This window comes from Lentinus tigrinus (genome assembly GCF_003813185.1).
Source record: "Lentinus tigrinus ALCF2SS1-7 unplaced genomic scaffold L226scaffold_28, whole genome shotgun sequence".
NCBI classification, from domain to species: domain Eukaryota; kingdom Fungi; phylum Basidiomycota; class Agaricomycetes; order Polyporales; family Polyporaceae; genus Lentinus; species Lentinus tigrinus.
The window spans coordinates 292,325-316,162 of NW_027137937.1; the positions used below are offsets into that span (position 1 = coordinate 292,325).

Sequence of the window (23,838 nt, forward strand, 5' to 3'; positions counted from 1 at the left end):
GTGCCACGGCGGCGCAGCGCCGCCTACCGGGCCGTAAAGTATATTGCAGCCCACATGTCGGAGTCCCGCTGTGTAACGATCAGTTCAGAGCAGTCACAATCTCCTCTTCCATTTCAAGCAACGCTCGCTCGGACGATCCGGACGGCGACGCGAAGGGTTTCAGCGATGCTGACGATATTCTCGCCCGATGGAGCTCCTCTTCGCCGTCCACCAGCGCTTCGCCGTCTGTTGGCAGGAAGGTCGGCAACAAGCTGGGTGTCAGCGTGTTGCGCGATGCCCCGGAGGATGTCTGCTGTATATTTCTGATCGAGGAAGGTATCGTGACTTGGCGATTATGTATCCGGAATGGCCCCAGCGAGTGAGGATTCGACGTCGTTGGACCCACCGCCTCTGCCCCAAGAGTCCATCACCGTGAGGAAACGGAGGCTTCGGAGAGACAAGAACAGACTCGTGTCTTCCGCGGCGTCGACAGCAAACGGAGAGGTGGACGGAACCGAGCCGGGTTTGGAGTTTGTCCTTGACGGTGCTGCGCAGGTTGAAGCTTTCAGTATAAACTGCTTGCCCGTCGTTGCAATGCATCAATGAAGGTTGAGACGTGGATGCGTCCAGCAGGTTTGAGCGAGGGTTTGGAGTATCGTTCAGGTGGTTATGGAGAGGTAAAGGAGGACATAGATGGACTCGAAACCTCCCATGAAGCTGAGTCCCGGGGCATGGCGGACGGTGCAGCCGTCGAGACGACAATGGTCTACGCCTACTTGTTCTTGCGGAAGCTCGGCAGCTCCTTCCTCGTAAGCGGGCACTTCCACCCTGGCAAGCCGATCGCCGCCATCCGATGCTTCAGCTCCTGCAGCGACATCGCCGGCTCCCTCTCCTGAGCTGACTTCGCTTGAGACTTCGCATCTGCTCTGCCTGGTGCGCGCGGTGCCGGCGCCGGCTTCGTGGCCTTGGCTTGCTCTCTCTCGACATCTTGTCCTCTGGCTGCGCCGGCGAACTTCGTCTTCGTCGTCGCCCGCTGCGATGCTGGCTTCTTGGACGATTCCGACTTGGCTGGTTTCGCGCCGACCCGGTGTTGGGGAGTCGTCGCTGGCCTCTTTGAGGGTGCTTGTATGGCGTGAGTGAGGTCTGGGGTGGCCTTCGGCCGGGGCACCCGGACCATGTACCTATGTACCACAACGCATGGGCCAATCCGTTCCTCGGAGACGAGTATTGCTGATGGGTCCAAGACCGAAGTTGGATGGTGAACATGTCTCTCCTGCCGAGTCAATGAAGAGCCTTCGTCGACGGTTAGGTAGTGTCGGAGGAAAGGGCGCACGGCGGTACTCACCCTTGGACGGCAGTCGATGGACTCTTCTCGAGGGCTTCGAGCTTGAGGGACCGCTATTAGTCCGGCACTCTGGAGGAGCAGCGGATGAATGGTCTTGGGTGGGTGATCAGGCAAGGTAGACGTAGGGCGGGGAACAGGGTAGTGGTTCAACGTACCCTGGTGGTTCTCATTGTCAAGTCTGCGCTTCTTGTGCATGTGGGTAGTCGAGTGTGGTGTGGCGTTGAGGATGTCGGGCCTCGGGCCCGACATTGCATCGCTGCAGCGCTTCTTGTAGATCGTGGTGGAGGAGGTGGCGGAGGAGGAGTTTGCGGTGATGGTGCTCGACATACTGGGCGGATGCGGTGGTCTATATAGGACGTCAGAACATCAAAACGATGGTATACGAGAAGAACAACGGCGATGGTCGACTCACTCGGAAATGGGATGGTGAACGGTCAGGCGAAAGGTGGTTGGAGGCGAGAGTGGTGAAAGGCAAGAGTATGAAACCGTTCGCCACCGAGAACAAGGGCCTTTATAGCGACCAGGCCGGGTCCTTGTGGCGTGGTCAAAGCGAGTGGCTCACTCTTTGGCGTTGGCTTTGGCTGCTTTGGTCCGGCTATTGTTCTTGCCCACGTCGTTGCCAGGCTGTGAATCGACATGTCGAGCTTAATGACACGACGTAGGCGTTGTGTGGGCGTCGAGATCTTCGACATATCGCAGGTGTTGGCCACGATTCGCTCTCTCATTTTGTATTTGTGTCGTCATCGACAGAAATCCGGGCAGTAGAGGCGGTCACCTCGCAATTCTGGATATTCTCATCACGAGGTCCCAGTTAGTTGCTCTTCACATACACAAGCTCACCGTTGCACGTAAACGGAGCGACGCGTGTACACAGCTGCATCTTTGGACATGTCCCAAACACTTATCGCAGCAAATCAGGTCAATCTCTAAGATTGAATATCTTACAACAGCGTTTGTACTACAAAGGCCTTTTAGGCCTCGAGCTTCTTCACGAGCTCCTCATGCAAGCTCTTGAGCTCGTCCATAGACGGCTTCTGTGAAGGCCAGCCGACGACGAGGCCCTCGGTGTCAGTAGCACCCGGCTTAGGGATGACGTGGAAGTGGACGTGATCGACTTCCTGATGAGCGATGCGACCGTTGTTCTATATGTCCCAAGTGAGTGCGGACGCCTCTAGTGAGCGCATGAGTACCGACCTGGAGGAGGTTGTAGTTCTCGACGTTGAGAGCGAGCGCGATCTTCTTGGCCGTCGGGAGGACGTCTGCGAAGTACTCGTCAGGAAGCTCGTGGAGCTTCTCCGCGTGGTCTGTTCCATCGAGGTATGGCGCATTGAGTACATTTGGGATGCGTTGAACCGGAGCGAGACTGAATGGACGTACACTTCGGGATGATCAGCGCGTGACCCTTGGACAGAGGGCCGATGTCAAGGAAGGAGTAGATCGTGTCCGTCTCCACAAGCTTGAAGCTTGGGATATCTCCTGCATTCATCACACACAATGTCAGAATTCCCGCCGCCGACGTGCATGCAAGTCCCGCGCCCTCAGGGGAGGAGTACACGATAACGGCGACATACCTTTGATGATCTTGCAAAAGATGCAACTGGCCAAGGACCTATATCGTACGCGCAGCATCAGTTACGAGTGCATCATGGCAACAGGCTTATATTGCGCATACTTAGCTGCCATTGTTACTCGCTGGACTTGAGGGTGATAGCACTGATCAACAAGAGGACGGTGCTCGAGGTCGATGTCATCGAGTACCGGAGCGTTCGGACCGAGATTCAGACGCCGTATTCACGTGGCTTTATTCACGCTTGTGGCGGAGGCGCCAGGCTGCAGACTGTACTCGAGTACTCAACTTCCGTACCTTCTCCTCCCTCCTCAGTCACCCTTGCTTGCTTGCATATCCCGTGTATCTGTCTTCTGTCTCGAGGTCGAAGTTTTGACGACATATCTATGGCTTTACCTCCCCAAGCACAGGCCGAGGGCCTATGTCTTCGCTATCCCGACCCACTCGGGCCCCAGCCAAGTATACCGCATGAAACCGCGGTACAAATGCTCCTTCGCGCGATTCAGCTGTCGCAGAACACGCCATTTGTGTGGGGCTACATTGACAAACCCTCTGGTGCATGGTCAACGGCGTCTTATCCGTGAATTGTGCTGACTTGACGCATGGGTCCCCGCAGACGGTCAGATGTTCCTCATCTTCCAGACACCCCAAACTGGCTTTCCAATAGACGGGATTGTCTACCAGGACAGGGAGCAGAGATACACTATACCAGGAATTCAAGGTCGAGTGAGTACTGTTCATGCCTTAGACTGCAGTTTCCACATGTGGTGCACCGAAGCGCGTCTGGAGTTGTTGGTCACGGAATCGTTCGCTCTTACTCCCATCCCCGAAGGACTAGTAACTACGCCTTGCTCTTGGTATTTATGGGAAAGCGCTTTGTGGACTCCCAGGCTCAGGCAAATACCGTTGTGACCCCACTATCCCATGACTGTGAACCTTCAAACTGCTTCGTCCTCCTGTGCAGCAATGGAGGACGCAAGAGCTCCCGAGACCCTTCTATACGCTCGGAATTACTTGTCCAATGTACTTCTTAATGACGCGGTTGCACTGACCGTGTTCACCATCAGGAACTGGAGGTGGCAGAAGTCAAGTTTGGGTTCATCCCTGGCGTTGATCAGATGGCGTACCGCGTTCGCAGGCGGTACAGGCTGCAGAAGGGCGGCCATCCGCAACTTGTTCTCGTCCACTACGCTCGCGGGCAGGCAAACCGTACGTGTCTCTAGCCCTCCCCCCGCTTGCTTGTCATGCAGAAGTCTGTTTGACTCTTGACCCTAGCCATCATCCCGGCTATGAACCAGCCGGTACGCAACTACCCTCTTCGTCCTGTCAACGAACCTGCGATCTTCGTCATGGGCGAGCGACAAGGACAGAAGGTCTACCCTGGACAGGAGAACGCCACTATGCCACCTGGGATGGGGCGTTCCGGCATGAACTACGGCATTCCAGGCATGCCTGTGCCCGGCAACCCACAAGCAATGCTCGCGCAGCAGAACAGCAACATGGAAGCGTTGGAGAGAAGACGCCAGCGGGCTGTGAGCATGGGGCAGCAGCAGGTTGCGGCGCGTATCGTGGAGGAGGATGACTCCGCAGGTACGCTCATATTGCCAGACGACATGTCGCTCTCTTAACACCCCCAACAGATGAGTCAGAGACCATCTCCGCCCGGACACTGGCGCTCACGCGGTATCGCCGCAATCACGAGTTCATGAACGAGGTGTTCATGTACGCTGCCTTCGGTACGTACTCGCCCAGGGAGTGTATGGGTGGTCACTTACCTCCGCATTATATAGGAGACAAGAAGGCCGCGCCACCACCACCGCCATTCTCGGTATTCAAGCTCTCGGATCTGGAAGAGAAAATGGTATGTTTACAAGTCAAAATTTCAATGACAGATCGGCTGAGGTAGCGGACGACAGACGAAGTTGACTGCGGAAATTGAGGAGCTGAAAAGCAAGTCCGCAGCACGAAAAGAAGCAGCGGCGTCCGCCGCAAGCGAGCTACGGGACGTTCCTATGGAGGGCTTGGCTATCACCGAGTCCGCCGCCTAGGTCGACTCTTTTGCTGGTTATCGTTTGTTGTATTGTAGTGTAATCCTTAGTCGTGCCATATGTTCAGCTTTCGTTCGCTTGGAATGCCCACCGATACTACCAGCTTCCAAGAATCTTGGCCACCGACAGCCGTGAAGACCTGCGATTGGTACGCCTACACACGTCATTGTCTTGAAGCTCGCTGACAAGATTCTGGTTTCAGTGGAAGCGTCATCACAGCGAGGTCCGTCGTCGAGCGGCATATTCTCGCTCAAAGTCGTGGGTGCTCCTGAGACGAAAGTGAATCCTTATCTCTTGCTATCGCAAAGGGCAAGTATTGCGATTAGTTGACTAAAGTGGACAGAGCGGGATATTCCCAGGCTGAGCTTCACCGGTTCTCACATCCATGGGTCCAGTCCCGAGGTTCAGTTACCACGTCCCATACGGAGGTCGCCGCTCTGCGACCCGCTGTTTGTTGTCATCCTCCCGATGGGTTCAGATGCAACGCCCTCTGTCATGTGGGCACGCTGGTTCCATGACCAGGGCGGCGGGCCCGCAGGAGAGTCGGTAATGGCAACTGCTATGTGAGTCGTATTGTGTGCACACGAATATGACCTCGCGTTCACATACCATTCACCAGGCAACGCGCAAGCAGATGAGAAATCGCACCCGCATCTCGCGTGCACATCTTGCGCCGCATGCTGCAGTTCTATACATGTCGCGCAGTCCGCTTTTATAAACTGAGGGGGCGCGGCGTTGAGAGAGCCAGGACGCACCTCCATCAGGAGCCTGCATTCCTCTCCAAACCCAAGCTCTTCTCGCCAAGATGCGCCTCTCATCCTTGACTTGGGCCCTGTCCCTGATGGCGCTCGCCTCCGCCATGCCTTCTCGCCAGCGCCGCACCGACCTCGTCCTGCACGAGAAGCGCGCGGCGGAGCCCCTCGACTGGGTGCGCTCGCGCCGCCTCGAGCCGACCGCCGTGCTGCCGATGCGCCTCGGGCTCACGCAGAGCAACATGGACAAGCTCGAGGACATGCTCATGTCGGTGTCGCACCCGCTCTCGCCGAGCTACGGCAAGCACTTCTCCCCGCAGGACATCGTCGACACGTTCGCGCCGAGCGACGAGACCGTCGCGCGCGTGACGGAGTGGCTCGTCCAGTCGGGCATCGGGAAGGAGCGGCTGCGGATGAGCCCGAGCAAGGGCTGGATCGCGTTCAATGCGACTGTGGAGGAGGTCGAGGACCTGATCGATGCGGAGTATCATGTCTATACGCACGAGGAGTCTGGTGCTGAGCAGATCGGTGAGCGGCCAGATATCGGACATATTGTGTCGGTGAATCGGAATCGACTGACGCGGGTTGCAGGTTGCCACTCTTACTCTGTGCCCGAGTCTGTTCGCTCGCACATCGACCTTATCAAGCCTACTGTGCATTTCCTCCACCGCGTCCCGACACCGGACCAGCTGCAGAAGCGGGCCTTTGAGCGCCCTTCTACACACATCAGGACGGGACCGAAGACGGACGGCTCCAAGGTCACCATCACTCCCAGCTTGGAGAACTGCGATGAGACGATCACGCTCGATTGCTTGCGAGCGCTGTACTCGATCGACCACACGCCTGTCTCGACGGACAAGAACACCTTTGGCATCTGTGAGCATCCACTGACTCCAGGATGTTAGATTCGAGCAGCTGACGCCGCACAATAGTGGAGTTCACCCCGCAGGCATTCCTGCAGAGCGACCTCGACATGTTCTTTGCGTGAGCCAGTGGACACATAGTCACAGGTGGATTTGGGGCTCATGAGACGCATTCAACAGGAACTTCTCTCCGAGTCAAGTTGGGACGAAACCTATCTTGATCTCCATTGATGGAGGTGAGCGATATCTCCTGCCCGTACACTGGCGACATTCGCTGAAGTGTTATCAGGCGTGGATCAAACAAACGACACCGGGTTCAACTTCAACGGAGAGAGCGACCTCGACTTGCAGTATGCGTTCGGTCTTACGAACCCCCAGCCGATCTTGCTACTTCAAACCGGCGACTTGGTCGAAGGTATGTCGCGGTGTGCTTGTGATGTCTGAACTGACTGACTCATGTCTGTTGCGTGATAGGGGCGTCTTTCAACAATTGGCTGGATGCAGTCGACGGCACCTTCTGTACCTTCGAGGGCGGTGACGACCCTACGCAGGTACGCTTTCCGAACGCCTGACCACGCTTGTCCCAAGTGACGATCTGACCGGCCCCCAGGACGGTATCTATCCGGATAACCTGCCCGGTGGTTTCGACGGTTAGTATCACATTCTTACTTTCCGGAAACCATTACAACTTTCATCGCAGGTCCCGAATCTTGCGGCATCCTGACACCTCCGTTCGTCGTGTCCACCTCGTACGGTTCGGATGAAGGCACGGTCACCGCCGCATATGCTCAACGCCAATGCGCCGAGTATGCCAAGCTTGGCATGCTGGGAACGACCGTGCTGTACAGTTCTGGTGACGATGGCGTCGCAGGGAACGGTGGTATTTGTCTGAATGCTAACGGTGCATACACTTCAAAATCAGGTCCCCTGTCGTTCCCGATACGACTGATGATCTCTTCCAGGCCAGCCCTCGCGTAACGGAAAGCGTTTCAGCCCGGACTTCCCTGTTACCTGCCCATTCGTCACTGCAGTGGGTGCGACGCAGGTGAACCCCGGATCGACTGTCAACGACCCCGAGGGCGCATGCGAACAGGTCATCTTCAGTGGCGGAGGGTTCAGCAACATCTTCGCGATGCCGGACTACCAGGCTGCTGCCGTGACAAGCTTCCTGACGAACCATCCCCCGCCGTTCACAAGCGCGCAGTTTAACAACAGTGGCAAAGTCAGTGTTGTCGTAGCAATTCCGCCGGGTTCATACTCACAAGTGGCAAATCATGCAGGCTCGTGGGTTCCCCGACTTGTCTGCGAACGGGTAAGCTATGGCGTCGTGCATGTAGGGGCATAGGCTAACAAGAACCACGTGTTAGCGCGAACTATGTTGTTGGTGAGTATCGAAACGCGCAGCACTATGATGTTTGCTGAATCAGAGTACTGTGCACTACAGCTGTCGCTGGGGAGTTCGTCCGCGTCTTCGGCACATCTTGCTCGTCCCCAGTTGTTGGTTCTATGATCACGCTCATCAACGATGCTCGCCTTGCGGCTGGGAAGGGTTCCGTCGGTGAGTAGACATGAACATCATATGGCGTTTTGATCGACATCTAACGTTCAATTCAGGGTTCATCAACCCTGCTGTGAGCCAGAGAAGTCCCCTGACCATAGAAAATATTCTGACAACCGCTCGCTCAGATATATTCGGACACGTTCACTAGTGCTTTCCACGATATCACTACCGGAGGGAACCAAGGCTGCGGTATGTCCTCCATCTTCTTGTACGCTTGCGTCACTCTTATTTCGTTGGAACTACCCTTACTAGGAACCCCCGGGTTTACTTCGTGAGTCAATCACACTCACTCTTACTTCGGTTATACTGACCTTCTGCGCAGCACGGAGGGGTGGGACCCCGTCACGGGCGTTGGTACCCCCAACTTTACGGCACTTCTTCCTCTCTTCCTCGATCTTCCGTGAAGGAGAACTCTTTTACGCAATTAGACTCCCCAATGGTACCACTTGTAACTGCAATACTTGGATCTGTGAGGACCCCGCGTAGACAACGAGGTTCCACTGTCATATGACCCGGAGATTGACCGTGCGTAATAAGCGCAGTCCAACATTGGCTCTATAGCCGGAGTTAGTCCACGGTGGGCCCTCAGAAACTCCAGCGAACGTTATAAGGATGCGTGTGGGCAATGCATACTGAGTAGAGCCTCATCGTATAGCTCCATGATTGGCGTGTTTGCTTCAGCTGTTCTATACGTTGCACATGTGTTGGCAACGCCCGTCATCTGGGATGGACGCGCGTCGCTCAACCTGACAGCTGCCGACCTTGACTCCTCGACAGGTCCCTTCCTGACGTACGTAGCCATCTTACGTTTCCCATTACTCTGCTGACCATTGTATCAGAGTCGTCAAGGGATCGGAGGCCGCTACACACGTGAGAAACCTATCGTAAGATTCATTGTTGGCCGACGCTCAGTATCTACTGTACCTGCTACAGTACTCTCAACTTCTCGGAGACACCATCGCTCCCACTCCGCTCTGGGGCACAGACTCTGAGCAAGCCCTCTCGGTCTCCATAGACAACAGCTCCGTGTTTCTTCCCGGGGGCAGCAACCCCCAGTACGGCTTCCGCCGCACGGACATCATCGCGGCGGTCGACGGCCAGCATGACACGCTCATCACTCAGATGGAGACGGGCACGACCGTCTTCCACTTCTCTGTGCAGCAGGACGCATCCCGACCTCTGAACTACAGCCATGAATATCAGGTCGCCTTCATCGAGCCGAACGACGGGTCGCATATCTTCGAGCTCCAGCTCGGTAAGCACATTTGGGATCCTGGTACTCTCGAAAACTAACGGGCGATACACATAGGATCTCCGTTCACGAACCCTACTGGACAGCTCCCTGCCGCGGACGCGCACTCGTTCAAGGTCCTCGACCACGCGCTCAACGTCCTCTTCAGCACACCCTTCACCGCCGATGCCTGGCACAACTTCGCTGTCGAGGTTGACTGGAACGCCCGGACACTCGCGGTGTTCTACTCTCAGGACGCCGAGCCCCTCCAATCCGTTACAGACACCGTTCCGAACTCGAGTGCCGCATCGGGCAGTGCTGGCCAGGGAGACTTCCACTTTGGCGTCCTGAAGGTACGTGGCTAGCCACTACCCCGGAGTGCAGTTGCTGAGCTGACGGGCTGATTGCTTGTAGCTTCCCCTTGTCAATTCCGCCGATTCTCCGTCGAACCAGAACGATGTCGTGCATTACGGCATCCAGGAGGGCACGACAGAGGCTCTTCTGTACTCCGGCGTGTTTGTTGAGGACGCTTCGGGAGGGGTCAGCACAGGTTCTGACTCTGTTCGCGAAGCGTGAACGATGATCTGTTGCAACGAAACTTGTAACCTCGCAGACCGTTGCCACACGAGTTGAATTGATGCAATGTACAAGTACCGCGCCACGTTAGCATATGTACTTACTGCTCATTTGTTGCCAGCGCTATGGTACGCCCCAATTTCGAGAACGATCAGGTAGTAGATTCTAGATAGCTAGATTCTGAGTTCGGATTGAGTGCCCTGCTAACTGATGCTCGAGGTCAAAGGGAGAACCACTGTGACATCCGCACGGACACCCACCAGCATTTCTTCACCTCGTCCATGCAGACCAGCTTCTTCGCCTGATAGAGTCTCGGAAACGCCTGCGCTCCGATCACCCCCGCGTTGCTGCATTCGTACCACGAGCAGAGCGTAACACGTTTCAAGTTGTCGAAGCGGAAGAGAGCGTTTTCAATCTCGGGACGCGGATTGATAGGACCCGGATACATGTTGACCGGAATATCACCGACGTATCGCAGGTTGATGTAGACACCATCTTGTAATGGCAAACTTCGCGGAAAGCAGGCAAGGAACTTGGGGATACCAGTGCTGTCTGTCCAGGTCCGTCGCCCATTTGAGAAGGGTAACATCAGCGCCTGACTCAAGTTGAACTGGAGCTTCGAGAGGTTCCGCAGCGAGGAAAAACGGTACGATGACCACTCCTCATCCGACGCTGTTAATCAGAGGCGTAATCGACGTGAGTTATGAGCGTAAGTTGTCATTGAGCTGGCATGAAAAGGACTCACGCGTGTGATCGCGCGCCTCGTATCTAGCGAGCGCATAGGCAAAGGATATTGTGAAATTGGTGATGGATTCGCCAAAGTACTGGAGAAAGCGGGCCATCTCGTGTAAGTGGGACCAATTCCGAAAGTCGAGGTGAAGTTGTTTCAGAGAACCGGGCACGAGGGTTTCAGTAAGAGTCATGAGAGGTGTTGGCCGCGTGGTGGTAATTCCCACTATGCAGATACCCTGGTGACGGACGCGCCAGCGAGGAACAACGGGCCCGGCATTGTTAGCACCTTCCAAGGCGGAAGGAGCCCAAAAGCTGGCTAGCTGTATCTGGATGAACTTCGTCTCGAATAGACGAAACAACTCCAAAACAGCAACGGGGGAATGGTCATGCCCATCGGGAGATCGCATCATACTGAACTCTGTCAGCCGGATAGGACCAGACAGCGAGGCGAGGCGAGGCTTCTTGTCTTCGGGAGTGTTGACTAGTATGACGCTCTTTAGCTGAATGCTGGAGATGTTTGGCGTAGAAGTAACAATATCCGCAAGCGTCGCAGGGTCAATGAACGGGTAGTGCGGCTGCCGAAAGGGATCGGACATTTCGGGTCCAAGAAGGCGAACACTGCGGGTATGGGTACGGATGTGCGGGTGTGCCGCGAAGAACCGCAGGAAGGAATCGAAGGAAGTGTCGGACCTAAAAACTATGATGTCGAAGAGGTACCTGCGGGCGACCTCTAGCCAGACGTGATCGACGAGACTGCATGCTTTCTGCGTCTCTAAGTCGGCCTCCTCGAATATCATTTCGAGGAGTTCGACCGGAAAGCCATGGGCATGATGATTGCCGGCCATCCCTATCTAGTGCACAGGAGTCAGATAGGCATGAAGCACGAAGCATGTAGCATGAACTGACCGTCCTGGATGTGCCCGTGCAGTGGAGGAGGACAACGTTGACAATAGACACTCGAGCACGGAGCTTGCGTGGCGGGCGCGTGTTCGCTTGTGGCACGCGCGAAGGCTGTGCAATCCAATTCAGGAAACCGTAGAAGTTGAGGCCCTGAGTTCGAGCCTCGCTCAGTGCACACCTTCTCTCGACCAATCTGCCTCTTCCTATCGTCCGAAAACATCCCAAAAAGTACAATGTCTGCCTGTTTCTTGTTTTGTATAGCTGACAGTACAAATTAGCGCTCAACCAAGTATACAGTCAGGTATACACAAGTGCTCAGAGCCCGTAAGGATGTCAGTTTGTCTCCGAATACAGTGGTACCTGTTCATGATTTCGCTCGGGTGACTCGGAGAGCCATTATGAATATTGTATGAATTGACGGTGAGAACACGGATTGTCCGGTAAAATGACATGCTACTCGAGCGCACACAAATTGCAAGGTTTAAAACTCAGTGCCGCCGAGGGGATGCTTCACTAACTGGTATTCGTAGATCAGAGATTACTGGATGACCATTCGAAAGACAGTAGGACACTGGGGACTTACAGCATTCGTCCGCCTGGTCCATATAGATCAGCTTCTTCTGCTCTTGAAGTCTCGGGAATGCATTTACGCTGATAGCCCGTCTGAGGGTCTGATCGCAGGCATCTCTCGGGTAAAGCCGTACGAGACGCAAGTTCTCGAAGTGGAGGAGTGCGTCCTCGATCTCCCGGCGTGGGTACACGAAGTCCCTGGCGGCCATAACTCCCAGTAGACCAATGAACCGCACATCGATGGCGATCCCATCACGAAGGGAAGCACGCGAGGAGCCTCGGGATGCCTACGCTGTCCGCCCAAGCTTGCGAGGACTGTGTTGCGCGGAGGGTGAGAGGCCGCTCGAGGTCGAACCAGAGTTTCTCAAGGTTGCGCAGAGAGGAGAAGCCATACGACGCCCACTTTTCGTCGGACGCTGCTCATTGGGGATGTAACCTCCGATCAGCAGAAACCCTCGGAAGCTGAACAGAGTATGGTGGGAAAGAACTCACCGACGCCGTTGCGTAAATGATACTTGCTGAGCGCATGGCAGAAATTGAGTCTAAACTCAGTGATGGACTCGCCGAAGCGCTGGAGGAAGCGGCTCATCTCGTCCAAGTGGCCCCAATCACTGAAGCGGAGATGCAATCGTTGTAGAGAGTGAGGAGCAAGACTTTCGTAGAGGGAAGAGAGAGGAGTTGGCTGTATGTTGACGATATTCTGTAGAGATATGCCTCGGTGCCGGACGGGCCAATGTGGAATGATGGGGATAACATCTTCAAGTTCTCTTGCCGTCTCGAACAGAGACCAGCCGCGGGATAGCTCAACGTGGATGGTGTCCGTCTCGAAGAGATGGTACAAGTCCACAATCGCTGTAGCTTGCTGAGAAAAGGAACGACACTCAGCCACGCGAAGCGCTGCCAGCTTGCAAGGGCCAGACAGCGAAGTCAGGTTCGCCCTCCCCTGGTGAGGGGTGTTGACGAGTTGAACGGCTTCCACCGATATGGAAGTGATGTTAGGTGCGGACGTTGCGATAGCGACAAGCATCGATGGATCTATGGAGATCATATGCGCAGAATTGAGAGAACCATGGCCATCAAGGGATCCAAGCAGATATATGGTACGGATATGAATGCTGATGTTGGGGTGTGTCGTCAGGAACTTTAGGAAAGCGTTGAAGGAGGTAGTTGAGCGAACGAGAGTGACGTTGAAGATGTGTCGACGGCTAATATCTAGCCAAGCGCGACACACCAGACTACATGCTTTCCGAGTATTCAACTCTGCTTCCTGGATTATCATGTCAAGGAGTTCGATCGGAAGACGGTAGTAGGCAGTATGATGACTGGACATTCTCGGGCCGATCTAACGTACAGTCAGACATGCAAAGATTTGTACACAATTTTGCGACTTACCATGCTGTGGAACGCTCCGCGCTGGCGTGTGGATCCCAGTCCGGCGGAGTGAAGTATGCATGAGGTTCACGTTGGCGGTAGCGCGAGACGCGGGCCACGTGGAAAAAGGCTGTGCAATTCTGGTGGAGTACCGTAACTTGGACAAGGGTATGTACTTCGATGTATCGAAGCTCGGAGTCATAGAATCGTAGACATTATGATCCGGAACATGTGAGCACGAGGCGATGACATGGTTACTGCAGTCTTTGACTCTACTAGGTATGCTCAAGGCGCTCGTTTGAGCTATTCTACGATTCTCGAGCCTGAGGCTCGCATGTCCGCCGTTGCAGGATCCTGGAATACCATCTGTTCTGAAGATTTTCTACTGACGAGAAGTCAAGGCTCGTCAGAAAGCCGGAGGCAAATCCACTTACGAGAGCCCTATTTGGGAGGCTGACGTGAAGTACTGTCGGCTACCGCCCCGCTGGAGAACGGAGACCAAGGCTTGATGTGCGTCGTCCTATTCACTAACTGCTGCAGGTAAGCGGGTGATTTATAACGAAAGAAGTGAACGGAATCACCAGCACTCCTTCACTTCGTGCATAAAATGCAGTTTCTTCGCCTTCCATAGTCTCGGGAACGCCTCCGCGCCGATCTCCTCGGCGTCGTTACATGTTGACCACGAGTATAGCGTCACACGCTCCAAGTTGTCGAAGCGGAAGAGGGCACCCTCAATCTCGGGGCGCGGAGTCACGTAGCGAAGGGATTGCTTCGCAAAAGCTCTGGTGCGATACCACGAGTCGATGGCAACTCCATCGTGCAAGGGAAGATCGCTCGGAAAGCAGGCGAGGAACTTCGGGATGCCGATAGTATCCGTCCATAACCGTGGCCGGTCTGCAACATGGGACGCCAGGGGGCTACCCAAGTTGAACCGGAGCTTCGATAAATTGCGCAGAGAGGAGAAGTTATACGCCCTCCACTCCTCGTCGGACGCTGTCAAATATAGGTCAACCCTCGGGGCCGGGAAGGAAAAGACAGGGACTGAACTCACGCTTATGGTTGGCCGAGTATCTAGTGAGTGCATGGGCAAAGCTGATGGTGAATTCCGTGATGGACTCGCCAGAATGCTGGAGGAAACGGGCCATCTCGTCCAAGTGCGACCAGTGATAGAAGGCGAGGTGCAGTCGACGTAGGGAGCCAGGGACGAGGAATGTAGTGAGGAATACGAAGGGAGTCTGCACTGCATCGAGGATTGCCTTCAGACAAATATGCTTGTGACGGATGGGCCATCGGGGAGTATTGAGGGTAGCATCGTGGGGATTCGATGCAGGGCCCCACGGCGCTCGGGAGTTACGTAGATCGATCTGCATAGTTTCCGCTTCAAACAGGTAGAACAGATTTTCGATCGACGCGGAAGCATGGTCATACCCGTATGGGCATCTTAGCATACTGAACTTTGCGAGTTTGATTGGGCCAACAAGCGATGCGACGCCTGTCATCGCCTCGTCGGGAGCATCGACCAGTATGACAGTCCTCAGCTGAATCGAGGAGACATTCGGCATTGACTTTGCAGCCTCAACAAGAGTCCAGGAGTCGACTCTACGAGGGGGCAAGTCTCCGTCCGGGTGGTTGTAATCGTCAGATCCATGGATATGAAGGTCACGGACATGGACGCCGACGTGCCGATGAGCTGCGAGAAACAGCCGGAAGTCGTCAAATGGGATGGCGGGGCGGACTACTACGAGGTCGAAGATGAACTTCCGACTGATATCTAGCCATTTGTGGCAGACGAGGCTGCATGCCTTGTGTGTCTCTAATTCCGCCTCTTCGAGTATCATGTGCAGAATGTCAGAGTCAATCGGGACTCGGACATCGGACGCGCGAGGGTCGGCCATTCCGATCTAATGTTCGATACTTTGTCAGTCACGCAGCACAAAGATGTAATAGAAATAGCCTGGCATGGTTGACGGTACTCACCATGACTGCTTGCGGGGGAAGGAAGAGAAGGATGGCGAACTGTTCAGGTTGAGGCGCCGCCTCAGACTCGGATGTGACGCTGGCACGTGGACGAGGCTGTGCAGTGTGCAGCCCAGATCTGGAAAGTCTCGTAGAACCTTGAGCTTGAAGCGTAGTAAACCCGTAAGCTCTTGCAGCCAGACTTCGTGCGTTTCAGAGTGACAATGCAGGAGGTCAATTAACATAAGTATCAATACAAGGGCTCACTAGTATAGGCAATCAATCAGTTGCTTATAATCCGTGTAAATATGTGTAAGTTACTAAATGGGAACGAATGCAGAGGGATGCGATGGGATGGGATGATGATGAGTATGCTCAGAGTAGTCAATGTGTTCGATGAGTAAGTGTCTAGAATGATGACGAGAGGGAAGAGGTGGCCGCTGAACGTGTGGCCACTAGGAGCCATCGAGGTCACGCTTGCCTCACCACTGCTGGGCAGAGTAACCGTAGTAAGGAGCATCGTGAGCGTAGTGCAGCCTCTGCGACATGGAGGAATGGGGTTGCTGCATTGCGTACGCGTTCGGAACTCCACCATGCAACCATTGAGTTTGCCAGGCGCCGGGGTGCGCGACTCCGGGAGGCATGGAAGCCGCGGGAAGTGAATGGAACTCGACAGGGATTCGCTTCGGAAAGTGCGAATAGTCGGCCGGGTGCATGGCCGACAGTTGGGCGATGTACGCTGGATCCGTGCGCAATGGATCCACCGAAGCGTGCGTAATTCCGGCAGGTACCGCGGGAGAAGCGCGTCTCGGATGCGGAGTAGGGCGACGAGAGGAGGAGGCCGACGACGCGGAAGATGAAGACGAAGGGGAGGAGCCTGCTCTCCACACCTCTTCCGGAGACAGCACAAATTTGTAGTACTTGTCCATCTTTCCTTTCTGTTTCGTATACATTTCATCGGGTTGTTCGCCGTGTACGGCCTTCTTGTGCTTAGACAGGTCCGACGAGGTTTGGAACGCGAGATTGCAGACAGGCGGGCCCAGGAATGTACAAACTTGAGGCTGATCCTTGGTGCTATCAACTTGCGTAAGAAGTGGTTCATATGGAAGACGGGATGTGACTTACTGAGTAGTGACGACGTGATTTGCGACATTACTTCTCTGCAAGCTGCTATGGCCACATAGGGAGCATACAAACTCGCTGTAAGCAGGCGCGTGAGCTCGAAGTTGAAGACCTGAGACACAGACACAACTTACCGTTGGTTTCGGTCACTTCTGTGAATCAACTGGTGCCGACTCATATCTTTCTTGGCGTAGGACTTTCCACAGACCTGGCACACTGCGCTGGTAGACTGTCGGCGACCAGGGCGTCAGCACAAATTGATGACAGTGAGATGATGATACACACCTTGACTGTCTTCCTTTCGACGGGCATGGCTGGGGGCTAGCTATAGAGCGTATAGAGCTGTGGAGGGGCGACAGGATACTTGGGAGCGGGGATGCTCGACTCGTGTGTCGACGGAGGATGCATTTCGCAGACAGTCGGGGCCCCGCTAAATATCCAGGGGTGAAGCCAAAGCGTAGGCAGCTCGCTTTGACACTGTGCCACACGAGCCCAAGCTTCGCAGTCCCAAGAGGAATTCTGGCAAAGCGAGCAGCGATCCAGATTGCCATATTGGGGAGACTCACCCAAGCGAGACCACCCAGAGGCGCATCAATTTCAGCGTCTATCCCTCCCAAGTTGGAAGCCCTCCCGACTTGATGCGCCCCCCTCTTTAACAATAAGCCTCTCAAATTAGCGAAACTTATTGTCTTCGATTTACTGACCTTTCGGCCTACCCAATTGAACCTACCGCTCCACGTATACGAGCCTACGAACGCAGACTCGTATTTTTCGGCGCATTGTTGTCGTAATTCCACCGGCATCGTCAGAGCAGCGGCAACAAAGCAGCACTGCCAGGTCGCTTTGGTCTGCATGTTCAAAGCGGTGGCCGAGTGGCATTAAACCTGTGAATATCCAGTGAATTGTTGATTTTTTTGGCGGGCGACCAGCCAGGTCGGGTATCGCCGTATTAGCTAAGACGCACCTATGGGGGAGATGGGCTTGTTTCCGCTTGGACCCAGATTTGGTCTGACGTCAACGGTGCCACCGCATGCGGTGTGCAACACGAGGATCAGAGCGACTGCCATCAGCGACGCTTTGCAAGGCGCCCATGGATGAGAGGGCACGTACAAGGAAATAACCACGCCATCCGGCCACAATGGTGGCATGAGGCGGGTGTCCTCGGCTTTGCACAGTCAAAGCGGGCGTGGGTAGGCGTGCATTTGCTTCCGTGAGCGTTATTCCCGCCGGTTGCTTGTCTCTAGGTCGGGACGTGGCCCCAACGACACGCGTTCGCGGCATCGGAGCGGACGCGGAGTGAGTGGTCGTGAAAGAAACACAGCGGCGTGGCCGCTGGGTTGATAACAAAGCAACGGAAGAACAGACGTAGTACGTATCGCGGGAGAGAAGAGGCGAATGTGGGGTGCAAGGGGTACACGCACCGTTCGACCGAGTTGGGAGACGGTACCGATGATGAACAGTGCCGGTTTCGCTCGGATACCATCTTCAATTCAGAAATTTTGGGGACCTTGTGAGCGTAAGTGGCTAGCTCTACGGAGAAACATGGTGACAACGTACTAGTGGACTATACCCCGCAAGCCGATCAGGACTAAATAGCCAGCCGAAGAATGGGCTGACCAGTTCCTACTAGCAGGTTCAAAAACAACATCCTTGTAGGGCTGATGAAGATGAGATCTAACTCTCGAGTGTACTTCTTGATGGCTTCATATGAAGGGCGGTCGTTGCGAATGGCTTAACTGAACCAATAAGTCGATCAGTGAGTAAGATTAGCAGGTCAGTCGACGGATCACGAAGTCTGCACAATCGGTACATACATACCTAAGAATATCAGCCTGAGAGTGTTGCTACGTGATCTGTACGGAATACTAGGCAGACGGTCCTGCGAGTCAAGCATATGGGGAGGCCTTGAGTTAGCGCACTGTGCCGCAAGAAGACGAAGAGAAAGTCAGAACGAGTGATGAGACGTAGCGGACGACTCACAAAGAAGTGGACACACCGAGCATGGTAAGGTAGCATGCTAGAGTCGACGCCGTCGAGTAATAGCTGCGTGTATGGATATGGATCAGTGAGGGGATGTGCCAGAACGACTCTCAAGGTTGCCGCACGTACTAACAATCCGTCCGTCAAGCACTAATTTCGCGATGACACCCGTGGGGCACTCCAAGGAGAACATTGAAGCCAAGTGCCCAAACTGCGCAGATTACGCCGGGCGAGGTGAGAAGTCCGCTGAATCGAAGGAATTCCTAACGTACTTCTGTACTCAAGACGCCCGGAGATAGCCAGTAGGAGCAAATGCGACATCTAGACGGCGTACTTGTCGTCGGTCGCATAGACTTGGCGTCCATCTATCATTCTATATAGACGGACATGTGTGGGCTTCGTAGCATTTGCTATGAGCCGTCACAACGGGATTCGATCGGCTGCGGATGACTGCGCAAGGGGAGAACTAAAGGAGATGTCAGCGTTGTTATCAAAAATTGAATTGGAGCCTTGTACCTGTGGGTAATAAGCCCCCGGGGTGCCATAGCCGAGCGGTTTCGATGAGTGATGCCTCGGTGAACATCACATCTCAGCATCGAGTTCGAAGATAACAGCTAGAGACAGAGGGAGGGATCAATCCTAGGACAGTCACCGAAGTAGCTTTGCTTGAGTCCGTGTATGCAAGAAGTCAACGACATATTTGAGGCAGTGTACGAACAATCGTTCCCCATAGGATGATGGGGCAGGACTAACCAAGTTCAGAATCACATTCACCCGCGGCCGGGTTACTTTGCGAAGTCAATTGAGTCTCTCAACTAACGAGATGGAGCTTTTCAAAATTCCGAGTATGTGAGCTATCTAGAAGACAACTTGAGCAAACTCACTTGAAGTAAGTAACTGCGGCTGCCAACAATTTGGAGGTGACGAGGCAACCCAGTTCGGCATCGGCCGACGCCTGTTGCCCGTTCAGGAAACTGGATCATCGGCAAGGTCGGCACGTAACAAGCGCAGCCATACTAGCCGCCAGAGTATGCGTGTCACGAACTAGTCTCGAGCTCCCCTCCAGGGTCATCATTGCAAACAACGGGCATTCGTTTCCGACTTTGAATTGACTTGTATGTCTCTCTCACATCTGGCATCCTGCCCGTATTGCGCAGCATGAAGCGCCGTCGTGGCGCTGTCACAAGGGCTCTTGGCACGGAGCAGCTGGCAATTGCCTCCGGAGAAGCAGAGGAACCACAAGTTGCAAAAACGAATGCAGGCGTCTGAATGTGAGTATTGACTGTGTACAATTTCAGATGAATTTATCTAACATGTTCGTCAATATGTGGACCAATACGAGACCTTATGATCGCTCTGCAGAGTTATGCATGCATTCTATACTAACCGCATAAAACCCCAGAGATGTCTGTGGTGAAGGTGTTCAAAAGTCTCCGTTCCATGACTTACTGACATGTCTTGCATGTAGGGCTGCACCGCGGGGCATGTACCACAACACTCGCCTGTATGACATAGCTCGCGCGGCTCGGACTCATGAAGATCTAGTCGACCTGTCACGATGACTCGCAGTGAGAGCGTGTAAGCTCTACCTCCGGACCCCGTGGACTTGCCAGTGGATATCATGCGCAGCTTGCTTGTGGTCGTATTTCACACCGGTCAACCTAGACGCACGACAACTTGGCAACGTTACGAACACAGTACACTCTGCTTCTCATCCATATCCCGCCTAGCCCCGCCATGAAAACCGTCCTTTGCCGCTGAATGAAATAGGAAGATATAAGTAGCGAAGGCATGCGGTTGGAACGCACCACCGCTTCAATTTTCTTGCTCTCTTGCTTCCACATCCCACAGTACATTCGCTCTTCCTCAAACCTCACCCATCCCTTTGCGAGCCATGTTGCACCTTCTGAGTTTGGTCGTTGCTGCCCTCCTTGTTGCCCGTGGTGAGTACCTTTTTGCACCACCTTTGTCGCCCCATTTCTCAACCCGTCCCGCTCTCTTAGGTGATGCTGTCGCCGTCGAGAAGAGGCATGTCACCTCAAGCTTCGTGACTGTCCCCACCGACATCACGACTGTCCAGGCTTCCAGCATAGTCCCCACCAGTATCGCGACCTCCCAGGCCTCCAGTGTCGCTCCCAGCGGTATTACCACCATTGGGTGTGTATGCGAGCCCCTCAGCGTCGTCACCAGCTACATCACGGTTGCCGCTGGTACGGCCGTCAGCGTCGCAACTGGTAGCCTCGCCGCTGGTACCGAGGTCGGCGGCGTCGCAACTGCTACGGCCGTCGCTGGTACCGAGGTCGGTGTTACAACTGCTACGGCCGTCGGTGTTGCCACTGGTAGCGTCGTCACTGGTACCGAGGTCGGCGTCGCAACTGCTTCGGCCGTCGGTGTCGAAACTGCTACGGCCGTCAGCGTCGCAACTGCTACGGCCGTCAGCGTCGCCACTGGTACCGCAGTCACGGTTGCGACTGGGAGTGCTGCCACGGTGGCCACTGGCTCTGCAGCTACCGTCGCTACCGGCTCTGCAGCCACGGCCGTTGGAACCAATGTCTCCACCACCGCGACGCTTGTTGGCACGGAAAGCCCGTGAGGACCCTTTACTAGTAACACCTGAAATCGCTTCATATGACCACAATCCCTGTTTATTTCGCCCCTTTCTTACGTATGTCAGTGGTAGTCACCACGGGACCTGCTCACGGTTATATGTATCGGACTTTGCTTCGGACGGTCTTGTTATCTCTGTAGACTTGATATATTGATACGTTGCATGGGTTGCCTGAAGTTGTCGGCGTTCGTTATGCGGTCAGATTGCTGTGAGCGGGCGGATACACGATGGCCTCACACAAATATGTAATGCTGACTTCCTTGATTCTTCTCGCGTCCGTCGCTGCAGACCGCCGGTACGTGAACTCAGACCGCCACTTCTTCTTAGCCATACTAGTATCGTAGCGCGAACAACGAACAGTGTGTGGAGGATGCAGGCTCAGGGCTGAACAAGCCCCTGTCATCGGCCTGCTCTCCCCTGAATAGAGCTTTCGAGGACCTCACCGAATGAACCATCCTGCTGCTGCCGGTACTCGAGTAATATAAGCGCGTTATTACATAGAAAACGACCTGCGCATGGCTCGTGACGAAGCCGTTCAGGTAACATGAGTGTAAGACCTCTTGATTGACGGGTATGTGGAGAAACTCTGTGAAGTTGCCTAACGCATGTCTCCCTTCAGACGCGTGGTACAACTTGGCAGTCGTTGACACTCCCCACTTGACGGTGATAAAGCAGCTAACAATCTTTTCTCTCGAAGGCAGCGTACTTATCTCAAGAAAGCAGGAAGTCGCTGAGTCGTTGCGTCGAGATCAATGACGGTTTGATGCCCATGCAATGCGCTCCTCTCACCGCGGCCGCAGAGAATTCGTTCACAACGCGGAGGGAAAGTTTAACGCGGCTCCGGCAGTTTCCGATCAGATCTACCTGATTAGGACAATTGGTCGTCGGCAAGCGTCGGCACACAGCCGCGCGCAGTACAATCGCCGCTGGGTGTCTGGCAACTGCGTGTGCAACCACTGCGAACTCCTCTCAAGCCCGCCAGACTTTGTTTCAAACCGCCGGCTTCTGGCTCCGACTGGATTGACTACTACCCAGTCTCTCACAGGTGACATTCTGCCCGTACTTGCGCAGCTTGCGGGTGCCGTCACGATCACCACCGCAAGGACTTTACCGCAAGTTTCAAGTTGACCCGGGCCAGAAGAGCCGTGTCATTCCACACAAATTCGATCTCGAGCCTAAGACAGGGTAATAAGGCTTTGTATTGAGATAATAGGGAGTGTCTGATACCCGTCCGTTGTCAGATAGCGCAGCGTAAGCGCAAAATGACCCAGAGCTTGACTCACGACATCGTCGATCTGCAAATCCTGTTGACAAGCTAGTGCTGTCATCTGGGACGACTAATTGACGCTAATTTCGACGGCCATAGGGGATAGCTGCCTTGTAACGCGTCAGTTCCGCAAGCTCCAAGCCTCCCGATTTGGGAGGTCGCTCGGAAACCTCGAGCCATCTAACACGGTGACTGTAAGCACATCTTCATCTCCGACTGCTAGACTGCTCACTCCACTACTTTTCCCTGTACAGAACGCATAGGTCGTCTGTAGTCCGGCATAGAGCCGTTCGGTCCCATGGCTGCAACGACCCAGCGCGTCCATCATGACTGGCAGTGGGAGCGCATATTTCAGAACGTCATGTCTTTGCCGCAGAATCATCATGCGCAGCATGATGCCTCAGGCGTTTATTTGCGCTTCCCACATCACTTCCTACAGGCCGTTGCGACCTCACGAACGCAGTACACTCTGGTTCCCACTCGGCGTAGCTCGCCAAGACCTACCCTGCGCCTACTTCTGTATATAAGCAGCGCGGACAAGGGGCTTGAATGCTTCACCGCTTCATTGTCCTTCTCTCCCCAACTTCACTTCCTCTTTCGCGGTCCACTGCCTTTTATCAACGTCTTCCCTTGAGCCATGCTGAACCTTGTCACCTTCGCCGTAGCTGCTCTCCTCATTTCCGGTGGTAAGTTCCTGATTTAGTCCCCTTCATTTCTCTGAAATTGAACCCTCTACGTTCTCCCTCTCTCAGGTGATGCCGCTGTCATTGAGCAGAGACATGTTACCTCGTCGCTCGTCACGAGTTTTCCCGCTTCCACCGGCACAACCACATTCGACCAGTTCCCCAGCGCAGGCTCCACCATAGCTAGTGCGGCTCCCAGCATTGGTACCACGGTTATCTGTGTTGCCCCCAGCGTCGGCACTACCATCGTCAGCGCGGCTCCCAGTGCAGGAACAACGATCTCCAGCGCGGCTCCCAGCGTGGGCACTATCGTCAGCGTTGCCCCGAGTGGAGGCACTACGATCGCCAGTGCGGCTCCCAGCGTGGGCACCATCGTCAGCGTTGCCCCGATTGGAGGCACTACCAGTGCGGCTCCCAGCGTAGGCACCACGATCAGGGGTGCTTGTCCTTCGGTCACCACGGTCACTCGCTACATAACCGTCTCCACTGGTAGGGCCCCTACTAGCAGTGCGGCCACGGTCACTCCCAGTAGCGCGGCTACGGTCACTCCCAGTACGGTCACTCCCAGCAGTGCGGCCACGGTCACTCCCAGCAGTGCGGTCACCGTTGCTTCCAGTAGTCCGGTTACTGTCGCTTCCAGCAGTGCGGTTACTGTCGCTTCCAGCAGTGCGGTTACTGTCGCTTCCAGCAGTGCGGTTACTGTCGCTTCCAGCAGTGCGGTTACTGT

The 23,838-nt window shown here is 54.8% G+C and overlaps 10 protein-coding genes across 10 annotated transcripts; 5 read left to right on the forward strand and 5 right to left on the reverse strand.

Annotated features, from left to right (window-relative positions):
* Positions 1-708: 708 nt before the first annotated feature.
* Positions 709-1,396, reverse strand: L226DRAFT_172854 (uncharacterized protein). The gene is made up of 2 exons (XM_067672639.1): positions 1,325-1,396; positions 709-1,272 (listed from the first exon to the last, which is right to left on the reverse strand). Exon 2 carries the CDS (start codon positions 1,243-1,245, stop codon positions 838-840), a length of 408 nt encoding a protein of 135 aa, XP_067532224.1. The 5' UTR covers positions 1,246-1,272; positions 1,325-1,396; the 3' UTR covers positions 709-837.
* Positions 1,397-2,214: 818 nt separating this feature from the next.
* L226DRAFT_491453 (HIT-like protein) lies at positions 2,215-3,027 on the reverse strand. Its single transcript, XM_067677356.1, has 5 exons — positions 2,997-3,027; positions 2,896-2,933; positions 2,702-2,800; positions 2,519-2,628; positions 2,215-2,466 (listed from the first exon to the last, which is right to left on the reverse strand). The coding sequence occupies exons 1-5, from the start codon at positions 3,005-3,007 to the stop codon at positions 2,296-2,298; spliced, it is 429 nt and encodes a 142-aa protein (XP_067532225.1). The 5' UTR covers positions 3,008-3,027; the 3' UTR covers positions 2,215-2,295.
* Positions 3,028-3,173: 146 nt separating this feature from the next.
* Positions 3,174-5,043, forward strand: L226DRAFT_537921 (uncharacterized protein). The gene is made up of 7 exons (XM_067681399.1): positions 3,174-3,446; positions 3,508-3,617; positions 3,959-4,100; positions 4,167-4,481; positions 4,532-4,627; positions 4,682-4,752; positions 4,808-5,043. The coding sequence occupies exons 1-7, from the start codon at positions 3,278-3,280 to the stop codon at positions 4,937-4,939; spliced, it is 1,035 nt and encodes a 344-aa protein (XP_067532226.1). The 5' UTR covers positions 3,174-3,277; the 3' UTR covers positions 4,940-5,043.
* Positions 5,044-5,798: 755 nt separating this feature from the next.
* L226DRAFT_573842 (subtilisin-like protein) lies at positions 5,799-8,519 on the forward strand (the record flags this gene model as incomplete). The annotated part of the gene is made up of 16 exons (XM_067684932.1): positions 5,799-6,219; positions 6,283-6,567; positions 6,624-6,675; positions 6,735-6,790; positions 6,844-6,969; positions 7,029-7,105; positions 7,165-7,204; positions 7,255-7,455; positions 7,517-7,776; positions 7,835-7,866; positions 7,922-7,938; positions 7,999-8,112; positions 8,169-8,185; positions 8,241-8,304; positions 8,368-8,386; positions 8,438-8,519. The coding sequence occupies 16 exons, from the start codon at positions 5,799-5,801 to the stop codon at positions 8,517-8,519; spliced, it is 1,863 nt and encodes a 620-aa protein (XP_067532227.1).
* A 255-nt stretch (positions 8,520-8,774) lies between these two features.
* Positions 8,775-9,922, forward strand: L226DRAFT_547298 (uncharacterized protein; the record flags this gene model as incomplete). The annotated part of the gene is made up of 5 exons (XM_067682488.1): positions 8,775-8,905; positions 8,955-8,985; positions 9,049-9,370; positions 9,425-9,699; positions 9,761-9,922. 5 exons carry the CDS (start codon positions 8,775-8,777, stop codon positions 9,920-9,922), a joined length of 921 nt encoding a protein of 306 aa, XP_067532228.1.
* Positions 9,923-9,952: 30 nt separating this feature from the next.
* On the reverse strand, positions 9,953-11,588 carry L226DRAFT_537923 (uncharacterized protein). Its single transcript, XM_067681400.1, has 4 exons — positions 11,561-11,588; positions 10,668-11,505; positions 10,183-10,594; positions 9,953-10,129 (listed from the first exon to the last, which is right to left on the reverse strand). The coding sequence occupies exons 2-4, from the start codon at positions 11,497-11,499 to the stop codon at positions 10,126-10,128; spliced, it is 1,248 nt and encodes a 415-aa protein (XP_067532229.1). The 5' UTR covers positions 11,500-11,505; positions 11,561-11,588; the 3' UTR covers positions 9,953-10,125.
* Positions 11,589-13,613: 2,025 nt separating this feature from the next.
* L226DRAFT_615403 (uncharacterized protein) lies at positions 13,614-15,499 on the reverse strand. Its single transcript, XM_067686763.1, has 5 exons — positions 15,473-15,499; positions 14,547-15,396; positions 14,077-14,488; positions 13,930-14,026; positions 13,614-13,877 (listed from the first exon to the last, which is right to left on the reverse strand). The coding sequence occupies exons 1-4, from the start codon at positions 15,473-15,475 to the stop codon at positions 14,023-14,025; spliced, it is 1,269 nt and encodes a 422-aa protein (XP_067532230.1). The 5' UTR covers positions 15,476-15,499; the 3' UTR covers positions 13,614-13,877; positions 13,930-14,022.
* A 434-nt stretch (positions 15,500-15,933) lies between these two features.
* Positions 15,934-16,885, reverse strand: L226DRAFT_573846 (uncharacterized protein; the record flags this gene model as incomplete). The annotated part of the gene is made up of 4 exons (XM_067684933.1): positions 15,934-16,525; positions 16,577-16,651; positions 16,708-16,802; positions 16,859-16,885. 4 exons carry the CDS (start codon positions 16,883-16,885, stop codon positions 15,934-15,936), a joined length of 789 nt encoding a protein of 262 aa, XP_067532231.1.
* Positions 16,886-20,447: 3,562 nt separating this feature from the next.
* Positions 20,448-21,146, forward strand: L226DRAFT_573847 (uncharacterized protein; the record flags this gene model as incomplete). Its single annotated transcript, XM_067684934.1, has 2 exons — positions 20,448-20,496; positions 20,557-21,146. The coding sequence occupies 2 exons, from the start codon at positions 20,448-20,450 to the stop codon at positions 21,144-21,146; spliced, it is 639 nt and encodes a 212-aa protein (XP_067532232.1).
* A 1,798-nt stretch (positions 21,147-22,944) lies between these two features.
* L226DRAFT_172976 (uncharacterized protein) lies at positions 22,945-23,714 on the forward strand. Its single transcript, XM_067672640.1, has 3 exons — positions 22,945-23,114; positions 23,181-23,473; positions 23,530-23,714. Exons 1-3 carry the CDS (start codon positions 23,066-23,068, stop codon positions 23,602-23,604), a joined length of 417 nt encoding a protein of 138 aa, XP_067532233.1. The 5' UTR covers positions 22,945-23,065; the 3' UTR covers positions 23,605-23,714.
* The last annotated feature ends 124 nt before the right edge of the window (positions 23,715-23,838 follow it).